Below are 16,541 nucleotides of genomic sequence, written 5' to 3' on the forward strand. Positions count from 1 at the left end.
AAATCAAGGTCTGATGCAGAAGCACTAATGGAACAAAAATTCATTTAAAGGTAATCTACTTGTTCTACTATTAGTGAGGATGCATTCTGTCCATGCAAGCCTGTCTTCTGCTTTCTGAGGTTGCTGCTAGCCGTTTCGGCTTTTCTGACTCAGTTCTATCCAGTGATCCTCAGATATCTTCCACTGCAGAAAATTGTAATTCATTAATTATTATTGTGTTTCCTGGACTCATCTACAAAAGATGAGTCCTAAGAGATTCATTTAAAAAAAATTTTTAGATAAATAAAGAACATTATTTCTCTTTTGTAACATATTTGTGTCTATATCTTTATTTGCATCAGGGAATGACTCAAATATTAACCTACAAAGTTTACTATATTTCTCTTAAATTTGGCTCATTTAGGGACTATGAGGTAATTCTATTCAATGAGAACTGAACTAGGCCTACCTACTAAGATTAGTCAGGACTATCAGAGAATTTCTTAAATAAATTCGCAATTAATCCTGAGATCATCGTGAATTGCAAGTTTTACCCTAAAAAATTGTAACATAGTAAATTTTACTTTGTGTTTTAAAAGAAAGAGGAGCACAATGAGATTTTTTGTGATCTGTTGAAGTCCATAAAATTTATCAAAAAATTTTACATACAATGTAAATCTTTTGATAGCATTTAGTTTTAATCACAATAAATTATAAATGCAACTGAGATCTAGAATCAATCTCTTTTCTCTCTTTAAGAAATCTGTGTTTTCTTTATAAACGTAGTAATTTTTTTCAAACTGTACTCTATTATAGAACAAAATATTTGTCATCTGAAGTGTTTCAAATTTTGTACTCTACTTATTACTTCAGTCTTACACTACATTAACATGTAAAATTTACAAGAATATTTATATCTAAAATATTTTCAAACTTGTATTTTTCTTGAAAATTTTGACATTTTTAAATTTTAACAAAAAGAACTCAGTAAAAACATTTTATATCTTTAATTTAGTCAGTGATACATAGCCACACAAATATAAATTTAACATTGATTAAAACAAGCAGTTTTGGGACCCTGGACGCGCGGGAGCGCGCGCCCGGTGGGGCCAGGGACTAGCCACTCACACGCCCTTGGGCCACTGCTGGGTGCCCGCTCTTCCTTATGCTTGCGCTGTGAGCTGAGCAAGTGTTTGTGCGGCAATAACATGTCAGCCCCTCTTCCAGCCACCGAGCCCGCCCTCTGGAATGCCACCGCCGCGATGATTTTCCTTCATGGATTGGGAGATACTGGGCACGGGTGGGCAGAAACCTTTGCAGGTATCAGAAGTTCACATATCAAATATATCTGCCCGCATGCGCCTGTTATGCCTGTTACATTAAATATGAACATGGCCATGCCTTCATGGTTTGATATTATTGGGCTTTCACCAGATTCACAAGAGGATGAATCTGGGATTAAACAGGCAGCAGAAAATATAAAAGCTTTGATTGACCAAGAAGTGAAGAATGGCATTCTTTCTAACAGAATTATTTTGGGAGAATTTTCTCAGGGAGGAGCTTTATGTTTATATACTGCCCTTACCACGCAGCAAAAACTGGTGGGTGTCACTGCACTCAGTTGCTGGCTTCCACTTCAGGCTTCATTTCCACAGGGTCCTATTGGTGGCACTAATAGAGATATTTCTATTCTCCAGTGCCACGGGGATTGTGACCCCTTAGTCCCCCTGATGTTTGGTTCTCTGATGGCTGAAAAACTAAAAACATTGGTGAATCCAGCCAATGTGACCTTTAAAACCTATGAAGGTATTGTGCCCGGAATTAGTAGTTTCTTTGTCTCACTGACTTCAAGAATGAAGCTGTGGACTTTGGTGGTGAGTGTTACAGCTCATAAAGGCAGTGTGGGCCCAAACAGTGTGCAGCAGCAAGATTTATTGCAAAGAGCAAAAGAACAAAGCTTCCACAGTGTGGAAGGGGACACAAGTGGGTTGCCACTGCTGGCTTGGGCAGCCTGCTTTTATCCCCTTATCTGGCCCCACTCACATCCTGCTGACTGGTCCATTTTACAGAGAGCCGATTGGTCTGTTTTACAGAGAGCTGATTGGTCCATTTTGACAGGGTGCTCATTGGTGTGTTTACAATGCCTGAGCTAGACACAAAAGTTCTCCAAGTCCCCACAGAGCACTGATTGGTGCATTTACAAACCTTGAGCTAGACACAGGGTGCTGATTGGTGTGTTGACAAACCTTATGTTAGAGACAGAGTGCTAATTGGTGTATTTACAATCCCTTAGCTAGACATAGAGATTCTCCAAGTCCCCACCAGACTCAGGAGCCCAGCTGGCTTCGCCTAATGGATCCTGCACTGGGGCCACAGGCAGACCTACCTGCCAGCCCTGCGCCATGTGCCCACACTCCTCAGCCCTTGGGTGGTGGATAGGACCGGGTGCTGCAGAGCAGGGAGCGGCACTTGTCAGGGAGGCTCAGCCACACAGGAGCCCATGGTGGTGGGGAGACTCGGGCATGGCTGGCTGCAGGTCCCAAGCCCTGCCCTGCGGGGAGGCAGCTGAGGCCCAGCAAGAATTCAAGTGCAGTGCTGGCAGGCTGGCACTCCTGAGGGACCTGGCGCACCCTCCGCAGCTGCTGGCCCAGGTGCTAAGCCCCTCACTGCCTGGTGCTGGTGGTGCTGGCTGGCTGCTCCAAGCACGGAGCCCACTGAGCCCACACCAACCCGGAACTCACGCTGGCCCGTGATCACTGCACACAGCAGTCCCAGTACCCACCCGCACCTCTCCCTCCACACCTCCCCGCAAGCAAAGGGAGCTGGCTCCGGCCTTGGCCAGCCCAGAGAGGGGCCCTCACAGTGCAGCAGTGGGCTGAAGGGCTCCTCAAATGCAGCCAGAGTGGACGCCGTGGCCTGAGGCAGTGCCCAGAGTGAGTGAGGGCTGCTAGCATGTTGTCATCTCTCAACCCTCCCTCTAAATAGGACACCCCAACTGCTGTTGGGAATTTGGCTGATGACCACTCTAGCTACTTCCTGCCAGATAGGGGAGATGAAGGGGGCCTGCAGTTCTAGTGTCCTCCAGAGGGGAGCTCTCTAGGTCGGTGAAAGCACCAGCGGGTCAGTCCAGGTGTCCTCAGTAGAAGTTGTTAGTTGAACTCATTTGGGCTTCCATTTATAAGACCATCTGTAGCTTGATGGCCTCGATTCTAGAGGAAACAAATTTGACAAGAAGGCTAAAAATACAGGTCTCAAAGGCGAGTAACAGCAAGATGGCTGCCACAGGACCTAGAAAGGGGAGAAGCCATGTTGCCCAACTCCAGAGGTTGGTATGAGTTTGAAAGGTGTTGTCTGCTTTCAGAAGTCTTTTCCTGTAAACACCAGGCAGCATCTCATACAATCCCTGACTGGTGAGTGTAAAAACAACACTCTTCCCCTAAGAAGGTGCAGAGTCCTCCTTTCTCAGCAGTGAGGAGGTCTAGGCCTCAGTGGTTTTGGAGAGTCACTGTTGCCAAAGAGTCTATTTGGGATTGTAGAGTAAGGATAGATTTCGTTATTTCTTGCAAACTGTCTGAGAGGCAGATATGGGTTGAATATCCACATAAGTAGAATATGCCTTGGCTGGGTAGACAGAAATTTACCCTGGCTTTTAAAGGAATAGGGTACACTGTTTTTTCTTTACTACTTCCATCTCTCTTTCTTTCTTTTTGGCTTCTTCTTTGTCTCTTCCTCTCTTTTTGACTCTCTCTTTGACTTTCTCTGTCTGTCTCTCTTTCTCTCTGACTCCATCTTTGTCTCTCTCTTTCTTATTCCTTCTTTGACTTTCTGTCTCTCTTTCTCTCTCTGTCTCCTTTTCTTTGTCTCTCTGTTTCTTCCTCTCTGTGTCTCCTTTTCTTTGTCTCTCTGTTTCTTCCTCTCTCTGTCTTTGACTTTCTGTCTCTTTCCTTCTTACTGGTCTTTCCCTACCTTTGCCAGCCACTTATGCTGCTGTTCTCCCTTCTCCTTCCCCTTTTTGATGGCTCTGGCAGTGTAAGACTGCCAGCTTCTTCAGTTTTTGTACTGCGTGCAGTAACTCCATGATTTCCTTGTGGTATTTAATGGAGGTTCCCAGAGGTTAGGAACTCCCTTTCTTTCCATATTGCAGCATGGGCATATAGGATTAGAAAAGCATACTTTCTATCTGTGTACACATTTAGTCTTTTTCCCTTTCCCAGTTCTAAGGCTCATGTAAATGCCACTAGTTCTGCTAACTGGGCACTGGTCCCTGGGGGAAGGGGCTTACTTTCAAGTATGTTTACCTCACTAAATATGGCATAACCTGCCCTTTGTATCCCATTCTCCACAAATGAACTTCCATTGGTATATAGGTTAAGGTCAGGATTAGCTAAGGGGACTTCTAAGAGTCATCTCAGGCAGCATAAGTTTGGACTGTAATTTGTTGGCACTCATGCTCGATTAGTTCCCCATCCTCTGGGAGAAAAGTGTCAGGGTTGAGAGCCACGTATGTGCATATTTGAAGCACCGGTCCCTCAAGGAGTAGTGCCTGGTATCTAAGTAGGTGGTTATCTGATAGTCATAAACTTCCTTTGGTACCTACTTTGCCATTTACCTCATGAGTAGTCCAGACAGTGAGATCCTTTCCTTGTGTCATTTTGATAGCCTCTGACACTAAGACGGCCACTGCCGCAACTACCCTTAAACAGTGAGGCTAACCTTTTGCTACTACATCAATTTCCTTACTTAGGTATGCCACTGGTTGTGGGGTTGTCCCACGAGTCTGAATAAGGACTCCAAGAGCTATCCCAGCTATCTCTGTGACATATAAAGAGAAGTTTTGTCCTGTGGGAAGGCTTAAAGCTGGAGCTTGTACAAGGACCTGCTTTAAGGTTTTGAAGTCTGTTTCTGCCTCTGGTTCCCATTCTACTAGATAAGTAATTGCCATCTGGGTTTTCTTGATTACAGTATAGAGGGCTGGCTATCTCGCTGTATCTGGGGATTCATAGTCAGCAAAAGCCAGTAATTCCAAGGAACCCCCGCAACTGTTTAAATGTTTTAGGGTGAGAATAAGCCAGTATAGGCTGTATTTGTTCCTTGCTGAGGGCCCTGGTCCCTCTGGCTAAGATTAGGCCTAGATATTTGACCTACTGTAGGCAAAGCTGGGCCTTCGACCTAGACACCTTGTACCCTTGATTAGCTGGAAAGTTCAAGAGATCTAAAGTAGCCTGCTGGCACAAGGCTTCTGAACTGGTAGCCAAAAGTAAATCATCCACATATTGAAGGACCAGAGTGCCTGGACTTGAGAAGCGGCCTAGATCTTGGGCCAGTGTTTGACCAAACAGATGAGGGTTATCCCTAAACCCTTGGGGCAAGACTGTCCAAGTAAGTTGGGACATGTGGTCTGTGGGATCCTCAAAGGTGAAGAGAAACTGGGAGTCAGAGTGCAGGGGAATACAAAGAAGGCATCCTTGAGGTCCAGAACCATGAACCATTCTGCTTCCTCTGGTATTTGAGAGAGCAGGGTATAGGGATTGGGTACAACTGGATATAGAGGAATTATTGCCTCATTGATGAGTCTAAGATCTTGCACTAGTCTCCACTAACCATTCCGTTTTTGTACTCCTAGAATTGGGGTGTTGCAGGGACTACTGCATCTCCTTACTAAACCTTGAGCCTTTAAATGTTTAACAATATTCTGTAATCCTTTATGAGCTTCAAGCCTTAAGGGATATTGCCTTTGATAAGGAAAAGTGGTGGGATCTTTTAACCTGATTTGGACTGGGTGGGCATTTTTTGTCCTTCCAAATTGTCCTTCCAATGCCCAGACTTCAGGGTTGATTCCCTCCTCAAGTAGGGGACAACAAATGGGTAACTTGTTCCCCATATTCATGTAGATAACAGTTTCAGCTTTGGCTAATATATCCCTCCCTAATTAGGGTGTGGGACTTTCAGGCATAATAAGAAAGGCATGTGAAAAGAAAAAAGTCTCCCAATTACAACTGAGGAGGTGGGAGAAATACCTGGTTACAGGCTGTCCCAGGATTCCTTGGATGGTAACGGACCTTGAGGACAGTCATCCAGGACAGGAGATTAATACTGAGAAGGATGCACCAGTGTCCAGGAGGAAATCAATTTCCTGGCCCTCAATGGTTAAACATACCTGGGGCTCAGTGAGGGTGATGACGTGAGCTGGCACTTGCCCCAGGCACCCTCAGTCCTGTTGTTGGATCATCTGGTTGGGGGCTTCTGACCCAGAGAATCTTCATCCTCTGGGGCAGTGCACCTTCCACTGATTGCCTCGGCATAGTGGACATGGATGAGGGGGCAGCTTGTTACTCATTGGACAATCTTTTTTAAAGTGTCCTAGTAAACTACACTGATAACAAGCCCTACCGGGTGATTGGCCTGCTCCATTTTCTGTCCTATCTGAACCACCAAGGTTTGTCTGTCTGAGGGCCATGACTAAGGCTGTGGCATTTCTCTGCTCTCGCTTTTCCTTTTGGGCCTGTTCCTCTTGGTCCCTATTATAGAACACCAAGGTTGCCAGGATTAATAATGCCTCCAATTTTTGTTCAGGGCCTAGGTCTTGCTTTTCGAGCTTTCTCCTGATATCTGCAGCTGATTTGGTAATAAACTTATCTTTTAGAATAAATTGACCTTCGAGTGGTTTGGGTGACAGGGGAGTATATTTTCTTAAGACCTCCCATAGCCACTCAAGGAAGGTAGAAGGATTTTCTTTCTTTCCTTGAGTTATGGTGGACATCTTTGAATAATTCATGGGCTTCTTTCTAATTCTCTTTAGTCCTTCTAGAACACAGGTCAACAGATGTTTATGACTCCAGTCCCCATGATCTGAGTCAAGGTCCCAGTGGGGATCCATACTGGGGATGGCTTGCTGACCCGTAGGGAATTTGTCCCTTTCTTCAGCTGTCATTCTATCATTTACTTGACTAAGATACCAGGTATCTCCAAACTCTCAGGCTGCAGCTAAAGCCACATTCTTTTCATTAAAAGCCAGGGTTTGATCTAACAGTAGCATGACATCTCTCCAAGTGAGGTTGAAGGTTTGCCCTAGACCCTGTAGGACATCTAGGTACCTATCAGGATCATCTGAAAACTTCTCCAGGTCTGCCTTGATCTGCTTTAAGTCAGAGAGGGAGAAGGGGACATAAACAATAGCCTGGGGGGGTTTGTGGTCCTTTGGAGATTTCTTTGCTTATTTCCTTCTGGGCAGGAGAGATTAAAGGAGGATTACCATTAATAGGAAGGGGAGCTATAGGGAGGCTATGATATGGGGGTAAGCTGAGAGGTCCTCCTGTGCGATGTAAATTGTAAGCTTTGCATAGTTGTGTATTCTCCCTCAATGAAAAGAAAGCTTGGACATAAGGTATTTCACTCCATTTGCCTTCCCTCTTACAGAAAAGGTCAAGCTTCAGGATAGTATTGTAATTTGTACTTCCCTCAGGTGGCCATTTTTCCCATCAGAGAGAGAATATTGGGGCCAAGCCATAGTGCAGAAAAAAATGAGCCGCCTCTTTTTCTGGGTTTGTGAGTCAAATTGGTCCCAATGGCTTAGGATGCATTTCAAGGGTGAGCCTGTTGATGCCTGAATGTTTCCCACCTGAAAGACAAAACTGCCCACAGTTTTGGTTTGTTTTGTTTCTCCCCCAGCCCAAGAACCTGCAATGGTCCCTGGACCCTGCTGATCAGAATAGTTGTGCTCACTGATGCAGCAGCAGAAACAACCGCTGCCCAAGAACCCACAACAGTCCCTGGACCCTGCTGATCAGAATAGTTGCTCTCACCGACACAGCAGCAGAAACACTAGTTTTCCTTCCAGACCACATGGAGGACTGAGGAAGGTCAGATTTAGTGGCATTTGCTGATGCATTCTCAAAAACCTGCACCCTTGCCTGTCCTCCTAGACCATAAGGAGGACCGAGAAAAATTGGATTTAGTGGCCCTTAATGACGCATTCTCGAAAACCTGTTAGAGTCCTAAGCATTCTCCTGTTAGTATTGGGACTTTACCCCTGTCCTATAAAGATGTTATGCCCAAAAAATGAAGTGAAGGGCCATACCCTGAAGGAGGGAAGGGATCTCCAGGGTTGGAAGAGTGACACCTTTTGTCCTAACTTATATGAATAGGAAGGATACAATTTCTGAGGCTCCCCATATCCTACCTTCAGGAATAGCTTTTGTTAGGCCTGTTAGTCTGAGGAGGGATCCTAAAATTCCAGGTAGTCCCCACTATGATGGGGCTTTGGGCAAAACATGTCTTTCTGGTTGGTGAGCCCAGGTGCCTAAAGAAGGTAACAGAGTTTTTTTTTTTTATTAATTTCTTTTTGGACACAAAACAAAAAACGTTTTCTAAAAACACATACAAACAAAAAGATGCATATCAAACATATTAGGAAGGTTGCACATGGGAAGTCGGGGAATAGAAATGGGGGGTGGGAACTAAAATAAATGAGACAGGGACTTTATATGGATCAGTGATAATAACTCAATCCTCTATTTGACAAAGAAGAAGGAGAAGGAAGAGGAAGAAAAAGAAACTGGGATAAAGGATCACAAAGGGAGGAAAATAGAAAAAATTTGAGTATGACTCCAGGGTAGACCTGTTTTGTTGTCACTGGCTTGGTTGGTTGGTTTGTCTGTTGTATTTTTCATGTTTCACCATGTTGGCCAGGCTGGTCTCGAACTCCCAGCCCGAAGTGATCAACCCGCCTCGGCCCCCCAGAGTGCCAGGACCACAGGCGTGAGCCACCACGTCCAGCCCCCACATTGCTTCTGCCCTCCGTGGTAGACCTCCCAGACAGGGCGGTCGGGCAGAGGCACTCCCCACATCCCAGACAGGACGGCTGGGCAGAGGCGTTCCTCACTTCCCAGATGGGGCGACCGGGTAGACGTGTTGCTCATTTCTTCCCAGACGGGGCAGTCGGGCAGAGACGCTCCACACTTCCTCCCAGACGGGATGGCCGGGCAGAGGTGCTCCTCACTTCCCAGACGATGGGTGGCCGGGCAGAGGCGCTCCTCACTTCCCAGATGATGGGTGGCCGGGCAGAGGCGCTCCTCACTTCCCAGGCGATGGGTGGCCAGGCACAGGTGCTCCTCACTTCCCAGATGATGAGTGGCCGGGCAGAGGCGCTCCTCACTTCCCAGACGATGGGTGGCCGGGCAGAGGGGCTCCTCACTTCCCAGACGGGGCGGCTGGGCAGAGGGGCTCCTCACTTCCCAGATGGGGTGGGCGGGCAGAGGGGCTCCTCACTTCCCAGACGGGGTGGCCGGGCAGAGGCGCTCCTCACTTCCCAGATGGGGTGGCCGGGCAGAGGCGCTCCTCACTTCCCAGATGGGGCGGGCGGGCAGAGGTGTTCCTCACTTCCCAGACGGGGCAGCTGGGCAGAGGCGCTCCTCACATCCCAGACAATGGACAGCCGGGCAGAGGTGCTCCTCACTTCCCAGACGGGGCGGCCGGGCAGAGGCGCTCCTCACTTCCCAGATGGGGTGGCCGGGCAGAGGCGCTCCTCACTTCCCAGATGGGGCGGGCGGGCAGAGGTGTTCCTCACTTCCCAGACGGGGCAGCCAGGCAGAGGCGCTCCTCACATCCCAGACAATGGACAGCCGGGCAGAGGTGCTCCTCACTTCCCAGATGGGGCGGCCGGACAGAGGCGCTCCTCACTTCCCAGATGGGGAGGCTGGGCTGAGGCACTCCTCACTTCCCAGACGGGGCGGCCGGGCAGAGGCGCTCCTCAGTTCCCAGACGGGGTGGATGGGCAGAGGCGCTCCTCACTTCTTCCCATACGGGGTGGCCGGGCAGAGGCGCTCCTCACTTCTTCCCAGACGGCGCGGCCGGGCAGAGGCGCTCCTCACTTCTTCCCAGATGCGGCGGCCAGGCAGAGGCGCTCCTCACTTCCCAGATGGGGCAGCCAGGCAGAGGCGCTCCTCACTTCCCAGACGATGGGTGGCTGGGCAGAGGCGCTCCTCACTTCCCAGATGATGGGTGGCCGGGCAGAGGCGCTCCTCACTCCCCAGATGATGGGTAGCCGGGCAGAGGCTCTCCTCATTTCCCAGACGGGGCGGCCGGGCAGAGGCGCTCCTCACTTCCCAGAAGGGGAGGCCGGGCAGAGGCGCTCCTCACCTCCCAGAAGATGGGCGGCCGGGCAGAGGTGCTCCTCACCTCCTAGACGATCGGTGGCCGGGCAGAGGTGCTCCTCACTTCCCAGACAGGGCAGCTGGGCAGAGGCGCTCCTCACTTCCCAGATGGGGAGGCCCAGCTGAGGTGCTCCTCACTTCCCAGACAGGGCGGCCAGGCAGAGGCACTCCTCAGGTCCCAGACGGGGCGGCCGGGCAGAGCCGCTCCTCACTTCTTCCCGTATGGAGTGGCCGGGCAGAGGCGCTTCTCACTTCCCAGATGGGGCGGCTGGGCAGAGGCGCTCCTCACTTCCCAGATGGGGCAGCCGGGCAGAGGCGCTCTCACATCCCAGACAATGGGCAGCTGGGCAGAGGTGCTCTTCACTTCCCAGACGGGGCGGCCGGGCAGAGGCGCTCCTCACTTCCCAGATGGGGAGGCCAGGCAGAGGCATTCCTCACTTCTTCCCGTACGGGGTGGCCGGGCAGAGGCGCTCCTAACTTCTTCACAGACGGGGCGGCAGGGCAGAGGCACTCCTCAATTCCCAGACGGGGCGGCCAGGCAGAGGCGCTCGTCACCTCCCAGACGATGGGTGGCCGGGCAGAGGCGCTCCTCACCTCCCAGACGATGGGTGGCCGGGCAGAGGCACTCCTCACTTCCTAGACGATGGGCGGCCAGGCAGAGGTGCTCCTCACCTCCCAGATGATGGGCGGCCGGGCAGAGGCGCTCCTCACTTCTTCCCACACGGGGTGGCCGGGCAGAGGGGCTCCTCCCTTCTTCCTGGACAGGGTGCCCGGGCAGAGGCGCTCCTCACTTCTTCCTGGACGGGGCGGCCGGGCAGAGGGGCTCCTCACTTCCCAGATGGGGCGGCCGGGCAGAGTCGCCCCTCAATTCCCAGAAGAGGCGGCCGGGCAGAGGCGCTCCTCACTTCCCAGATGGGGTGGCCGGGCAGAGGCGCTCCTCACTTCCCAGATGGGGCGGCTGGGCAGAGGCGCTCCTCACTTCCCAGATGGGGCAGGCGGGCAGAGGTGTTCCTCACTTCCCAGACGGGGCAGCCGGGCAGAGGCGCTCCTCACATCCCAGACAATGGGCAGCCGGGCAGAGGTGCTCCTCACTTCCCAGACGGGGTGGCCGGGCAGAGGCACTCCTCACTTCCCAGATGGGGCGGGCGGGCAGAGGTGTTCCTCACTTCCCAGATGGGGCAGCCAGGCAGAGGCGCTCCTCACTTCCCGGACGGGGCGGCTGGGCAGAGGCGCTCCTCACTTCTCAGATGGGGTGGCCGGGCAGAGGCGCTCCTCACTTCCCAGATGATGGGTGGCCGGGCAGAGGCGCTCCTCACCTCCCAGATGATGGGTGGCCGGGCAGAGGCGCTCCTCACTTCCCAGACAGGACGGCCGGGCAGAGGCGCTCCTCACTTCCCAGACACGGAGGCCGGGCTGAGGTGCTCCTCACTTCCCAGACGGGGCGGCCAGGCAGAGGCATTCCTCAGTTCCCAGATGGGGCGGCCAGGCAGAGGCGCTCCTCACTTCTTCCCGTATGGGGTGGCCGGTCAGAGGCGCCCTCACTTCTTTCCAGACGGGGCGGCCAGGCAGAGGCGCTCCTCACTTCCCAGGTGATGGGTGGCCAGGCAGAGGCGCTCCTCACCTCCCAGACGATGGGTGGCCGGGCAGAGGTGCTCCTCACTTCCCAGACGATGGGTGGCCGGGCAGAGGCGCTCCTCACTTCCCAGACGATGGGTGGCCGGGCAGAGGCGCTCCTCATTTCCCAGATGGGGCGGCCGGGCAGAGGCGCTCCTCACCTCCCAGACGATGGGTGGCCGGGCAGAGGCACTCCTCACTTCCCAGACGATGGGCGGCCGGGCAGAGGCGCTCCTCACCTCCCAGACGATGGGCGGCCGGGCAGAGGCGCTCCTCAGTTCCCAGATGGGGCGGCCGGGCAGAGGCACTCCTCACTCCCCAGACGATGGGTAGCTGGGCAGAGGCGCTCCTCATTTCCCAGACGGGGCAGCCGGGCAGAGGCGCTCCTCACTTCTTCCTGTATGGGGTGGCCGGGCAGAGGCGCCCTCACTTCTTCCCAGACGGGGCGGCCAGGCAGAGGCGCTCCTCACCTCCCAGACGATGGGCGGCCGGGCAGAGGCGCTCCTCAGTTCCCAGACGGGGCGGCCGGGCAGAGGCACTCCTCACTCCCCAGACGATGGGTAGCCGGGCAGAGGCGCTCCTCATTTCCCAGACAGGGCGGCCGGGCAGAGGCGCTCCCCACTTCCCAGACAGGGCGGCTGGGCAGAGGCACTCCTCACTTCTTCCCAGACGGGGCGGCTGGGCAGAGGCACTCCTCACTTCTTCCCAGACGGGGCAGCCGGGCAGAGGCGCTCCTCACTTATTCCCAGACGGGGCGGCCAAGCAGAGGCACTCCTCACTTCCCAGACGATGGGTGGCTGGGCAGAGGTGCTCCTCACTTTCCAGACAATGGGTGGCCGGGCAGAGGCGCTCCTCACCTCCCAGACGATGGGTGGCCAGACAGAGGCGCTCCTCACCTCCTAGACAATGGGTGGCTGGGCAGAGGCACTCCTCACCTCCCAGATGATGGGTGGCCGGGCAGAGGCGCTCCTCACTTCCCAGATGGGGCGGCTGGGCAGAGGGGCGGCCGAGCAGAGACGCTCCCCACCTCCCAGACGGGGTGGCAGCTGGGCAGGGGCTGCAATCCCAGCACCCTGGTAGGCCAAGACAGGCGGCTGGGAGGCGGAGGTTGCTGTGAGCCAAGACCACACCACCGCACTCCAGCCCAGGCAACACCGAGCACCGAGCGAGCGAGACTCCGTCTGCAGTCCCAGCACCTCGGGAGGCCGAGGCAGGCAGAGTACTCGGGGTCAGGAGCTGGAGACCAGTGTGGCCAACATGGTGAAACCACGCCTGCAGGGAAAGGAGAAAAAGCAGGCAATGGGCGCCGGCAGTCCCAGGCAGTCTGCGGGGCAGGGCAGCAGTGAGCAGAGTAGATTGCAGCCTGGGCCCCAGAGGGAAAAAAAAGAAAGAAAGTAAGAAAAAAAGAAAGAAAGGAAGGAAGGATGGAAGGAAGGAAGGAAGGAAGGAAGGAAGGAAGGAAGGAAGGAAGGAAGGAAGGAAGGAAGGAAGGGGTAACAGAGTTTATACTAGAAGTCATTCTTATAGGAAAAACTAGAAAAGCACCAGAGACAGGTAGCAATTTTTAGAAGTGGGACTAACCTTGGAAAAGAGAGGTGAGAAGAAGTTTGGCAGGCATTAGGACCCAGGGGGCAAGGGTCAGGATAGATAGGATAGATGGGCGAGTCTCACTTGGGTGACATGCCTTTGAGAGTTCTGCTCATGGCTGCAGTGTCAACCAACTTGTTGTTGGGACCTTGGAGCTCCATGGCTTTCCTCTCTGCCAACCTTTGGCTCAGCCCAGGAGTACAGGAAAAGCAGAAGCTAGTTCCAGGCAAACCAGCACTCCCAACTCCAAAGAGTCAGGGGTTGTTAGCACTTTCCCAGAAAGCCTGTCACCCATGTCTTTAGTCCAGCAGCCATGCTAGTCACTTTTAACTGGCCAACAGGTGCCCAGTATTTAGCCCCCAAATTCTAAGGAAAAATAGGACAGAATAGCAAGTGAAAGGGGTCCAATGGTACTCACTGCTTGGCAATGGGCAACAGTCTCACCATTCGGTGGTAGGCGACAGTCTCACTGCTTGGCAATAGGTGATTGTCCCTTCATGGTTGCCAAAATGTGTCCAGAATTGGTGGGTTCTTGGTCTCACTGACTTCAAGAATGAAGCTGTGGACTTTGGCGGTGAGTGTTACAGCTCATAGAGGCAGTGTGGACCCGAAGAGTGAGCAGCAGCAAGATTTACTGCAAAGAGCAAAAGAACAAAGCTTCCACAGTGTGGAAGGGGACACAAGCAGGTTGCCACTGCTGGCTTGGGCAGCCTGCTTTTATCACCTTATCTGGCCCCACCCACATCCTGCTGACTGGTCCATTTTACAGAGAGACGATTGGTCTGTTTTACAGAGAGCTGAATGGTCTGTTTTGAAGGGGTGCTCATTGGTGTGTTTACAGTGCCTGAGCTAGACACAAAAGTTCTCCAAGTCCCCACAGAGCACTGATTGGTGCATTTACACACCTTGAGCTAGACACAGGGTGCTGATTGTTGTCTTTACAAACCTTGAGTTAGAGACAGAGTGCTGATTGGTGTATTTACAATCCCTTAGCTAGACATAAAGATTCTCCAAGTCCCCACCAGACTCAGGAGCCCAGCTGGCTTTACCTAGTGGATCCCACACCAGGGCCACAGGCAGAGCTGCCCGCCAGCCCCACACTGTGTGCCCACACTCCTCAGCCCTTGGGCAGTGGATGGGAACAGGCACCGCAGAGCAGGGGGCGGCACTTGTTGGGGAGGCTCAGCCACACAGGAGCCCATGGTGGTGGGGAGGCTCAGGCATGGCTGGCTGCAGCTCCCGAGCCCTGCCCTGCGGGGAGGCAGCTGAGGCCTGGCGAGAATTCAAGCACAGTGCTGGCGGGCCGGCACTGCTGGGGGACCCAGTGCACCCTCGGTGCCTGGGGCTGGTGGTGCTGGCTGGCCGCTCCAAGTGCAGGGCCCACCAAGCCCACACAAACCCAGAACTCGTGCTGGCCCACGATCGCCACACACAGCAGCCCTGGTTCCCACTTGTGCCTCTCCCTCCACACCTCCCCGCAAGCAGAGGGAGCTGGCTCCATCCTCAGCCAGCCCACAGAGGGGCCCCCGCAGTGCAGTCGCTGGCTGAAGGGCTCCTCAAACACAGCCAGAGTGGACGCTGTGGCCTGAGGGGGTGCCAAGACTGAGGGAGGGCTGCTAGCAGGTTGTCACCTCTCAGTATGACGCACAGTTTGCATCAGAAGGAAATGATGGATGTCAAGCAATTCATTGATAAACTCCTACCTCCAATTGATTAACGTCGTTAAGAGGCCTTTTGTAGAAGTACACCAGCATCATTGTAGTAGAGTATAAACCTTTTGCCATGCCCAGTCTTCAAATTTCTAATGTTTGCAGTGTTAAAATGTTTTGCAAATACAAGCCAATGGCACAGATCAAATAATGTCTCCTTATGAGAAATTTATGATCTTTTAAGTTTCTATACATGTATTCTTATGAGAGGATCCAGGATCTACTATATTAAAATAGATGAAGCAGATAGCTTCTTTTTTCTCAAATGTAATTCAGCAAAATAATACAGTACTGCCACCAGATTTTGTATTACATCATTTGAAAATTAGCAGTATGCTTAATGAAAATTTGTTCAGGTGTAAATGAGCAGTTAAGATACAAACAATTTATGCATGCTGTGACTTAGTCTATGGATTTATTCCAAAATTGCTTATTCACCATGCAGTGTCTGTATTTTTATATATGTGTTCATATATACATAATGATTGTAATACATAATAAGAATGAGGTGGTATTACATTATTCCTAATAATAGGGATAATGCTGTTCATTGTCAAGAAAAAGTAAAATTGTTCTCTTCAATTAATGGCCCTTTTATTTTGGGACCAGGCTTTTCTTTTCCCTGATATTATTTCTATTTAATATTCTTTTCTCTCAAGAAAAAAAAAATTGTTCTTTCTTTATTGTCCTTCATAGCAGACCAAATATTGCCTCTCTGCCACAGACCGCTACTGTCAATACATGCTATAATTTGACATTCTGGGTCACAGATATAAGGTATTTAAAATCTATTTATGTTTTATAGACAAACCAGACATTAAAACTTCATACGTTACTTGTTTCAAATTACTCTACCTTATCCAAATTTATACCTAGTTATTAGGATCTTCATCCCAGGTAACAGGAGTAATTCTGTGGTTTTATTTTTCTGTAAACAACTGAAAGAATAATTAGATCATATTCTAGTATGTTCTGAAATATCTTTAAGACTGATCTTAAAAACTAACTTCTAAGATGATTTCATCTCCTCATAGCATAGAGTTTACTTTGTACACATTTGAAACCAACTACTGTAGAAGATGAGGAATCTATTGTAATTTTTTGCTTTATTTTCATCTGTCAGTGGACTTATTTGAAATTTTCACTTGAGTCAAATTATTTTTTGTATTAGTTTTTCATGCAACCTTAAAAATGGCAATCATTTTAAATTGTCAAAATTTCCAAATTACTGGTAAAAATTATTTGAAAACAAACTTATGGGTAATAAAGGCTAGTCAGAACCCCATATACATAAAGTGTAGTTACCATACAGATTGATATGTAGCAAAAATGTATGCTTGATATTTCTGAACTGTGTTAATTTTTCTGCTGTATTATAGCTGACCAAAATAATATTAAGAGTGTGTCTTTATAAATGGGTGCTAATCAATAATGGAAATACTTCAGTAATGAACTATATAGGATGTTAATAATGAAGCTGTATGTTTATGTCTTGAATAAA

The 16,541-nt window shown here is 50.7% G+C and overlaps 1 protein-coding gene across 1 annotated transcript; it reads left to right on the forward strand.

Moving 5' to 3' along the window:
- The first annotated feature begins 1,285 nt into the window (after positions 1–1,285).
- On the forward strand, positions 1,286–15,099 carry LOC129474441 (acyl-protein thioesterase 1-like). Its single transcript, XM_055265720.2, has 3 exons — positions 1,286–1,299; positions 1,340–1,792; positions 14,970–15,099. Exons 2-3 carry the CDS (start codon positions 1,347–1,349, stop codon positions 15,046–15,048), a joined length of 525 nt encoding a protein of 174 aa, XP_055121695.1. The 5' UTR covers positions 1,286–1,299; positions 1,340–1,346; the 3' UTR covers positions 15,049–15,099.
- Positions 15,100–16,541: the final 1,442 nt, after the last annotated feature.

This window comes from Symphalangus syndactylus, chromosome 24 (genome assembly GCF_028878055.3).
Source record: "Symphalangus syndactylus isolate Jambi chromosome 24, NHGRI_mSymSyn1-v2.1_pri, whole genome shotgun sequence".
Classification (NCBI taxonomy): Eukaryota; Metazoa; Chordata; class Mammalia; order Primates; family Hylobatidae; genus Symphalangus; species Symphalangus syndactylus.

Excerpts from the sequence above, each read along its gene's own strand:
- LOC129474441 (XM_055265720.2), top strand. The coding sequence starts at position 1,347 with ATGCCTGTTACATTAAATATGAACATGGCCATGCCTTCATGGTTTGAT. Across the intron at positions 1,793-14,969 it reads AAAACCTATGAAGGTATTGT|TATGACGCACAGTTTGCATC; the intron begins GCCCGGAATTAG and ends GTCACCTCTCAG.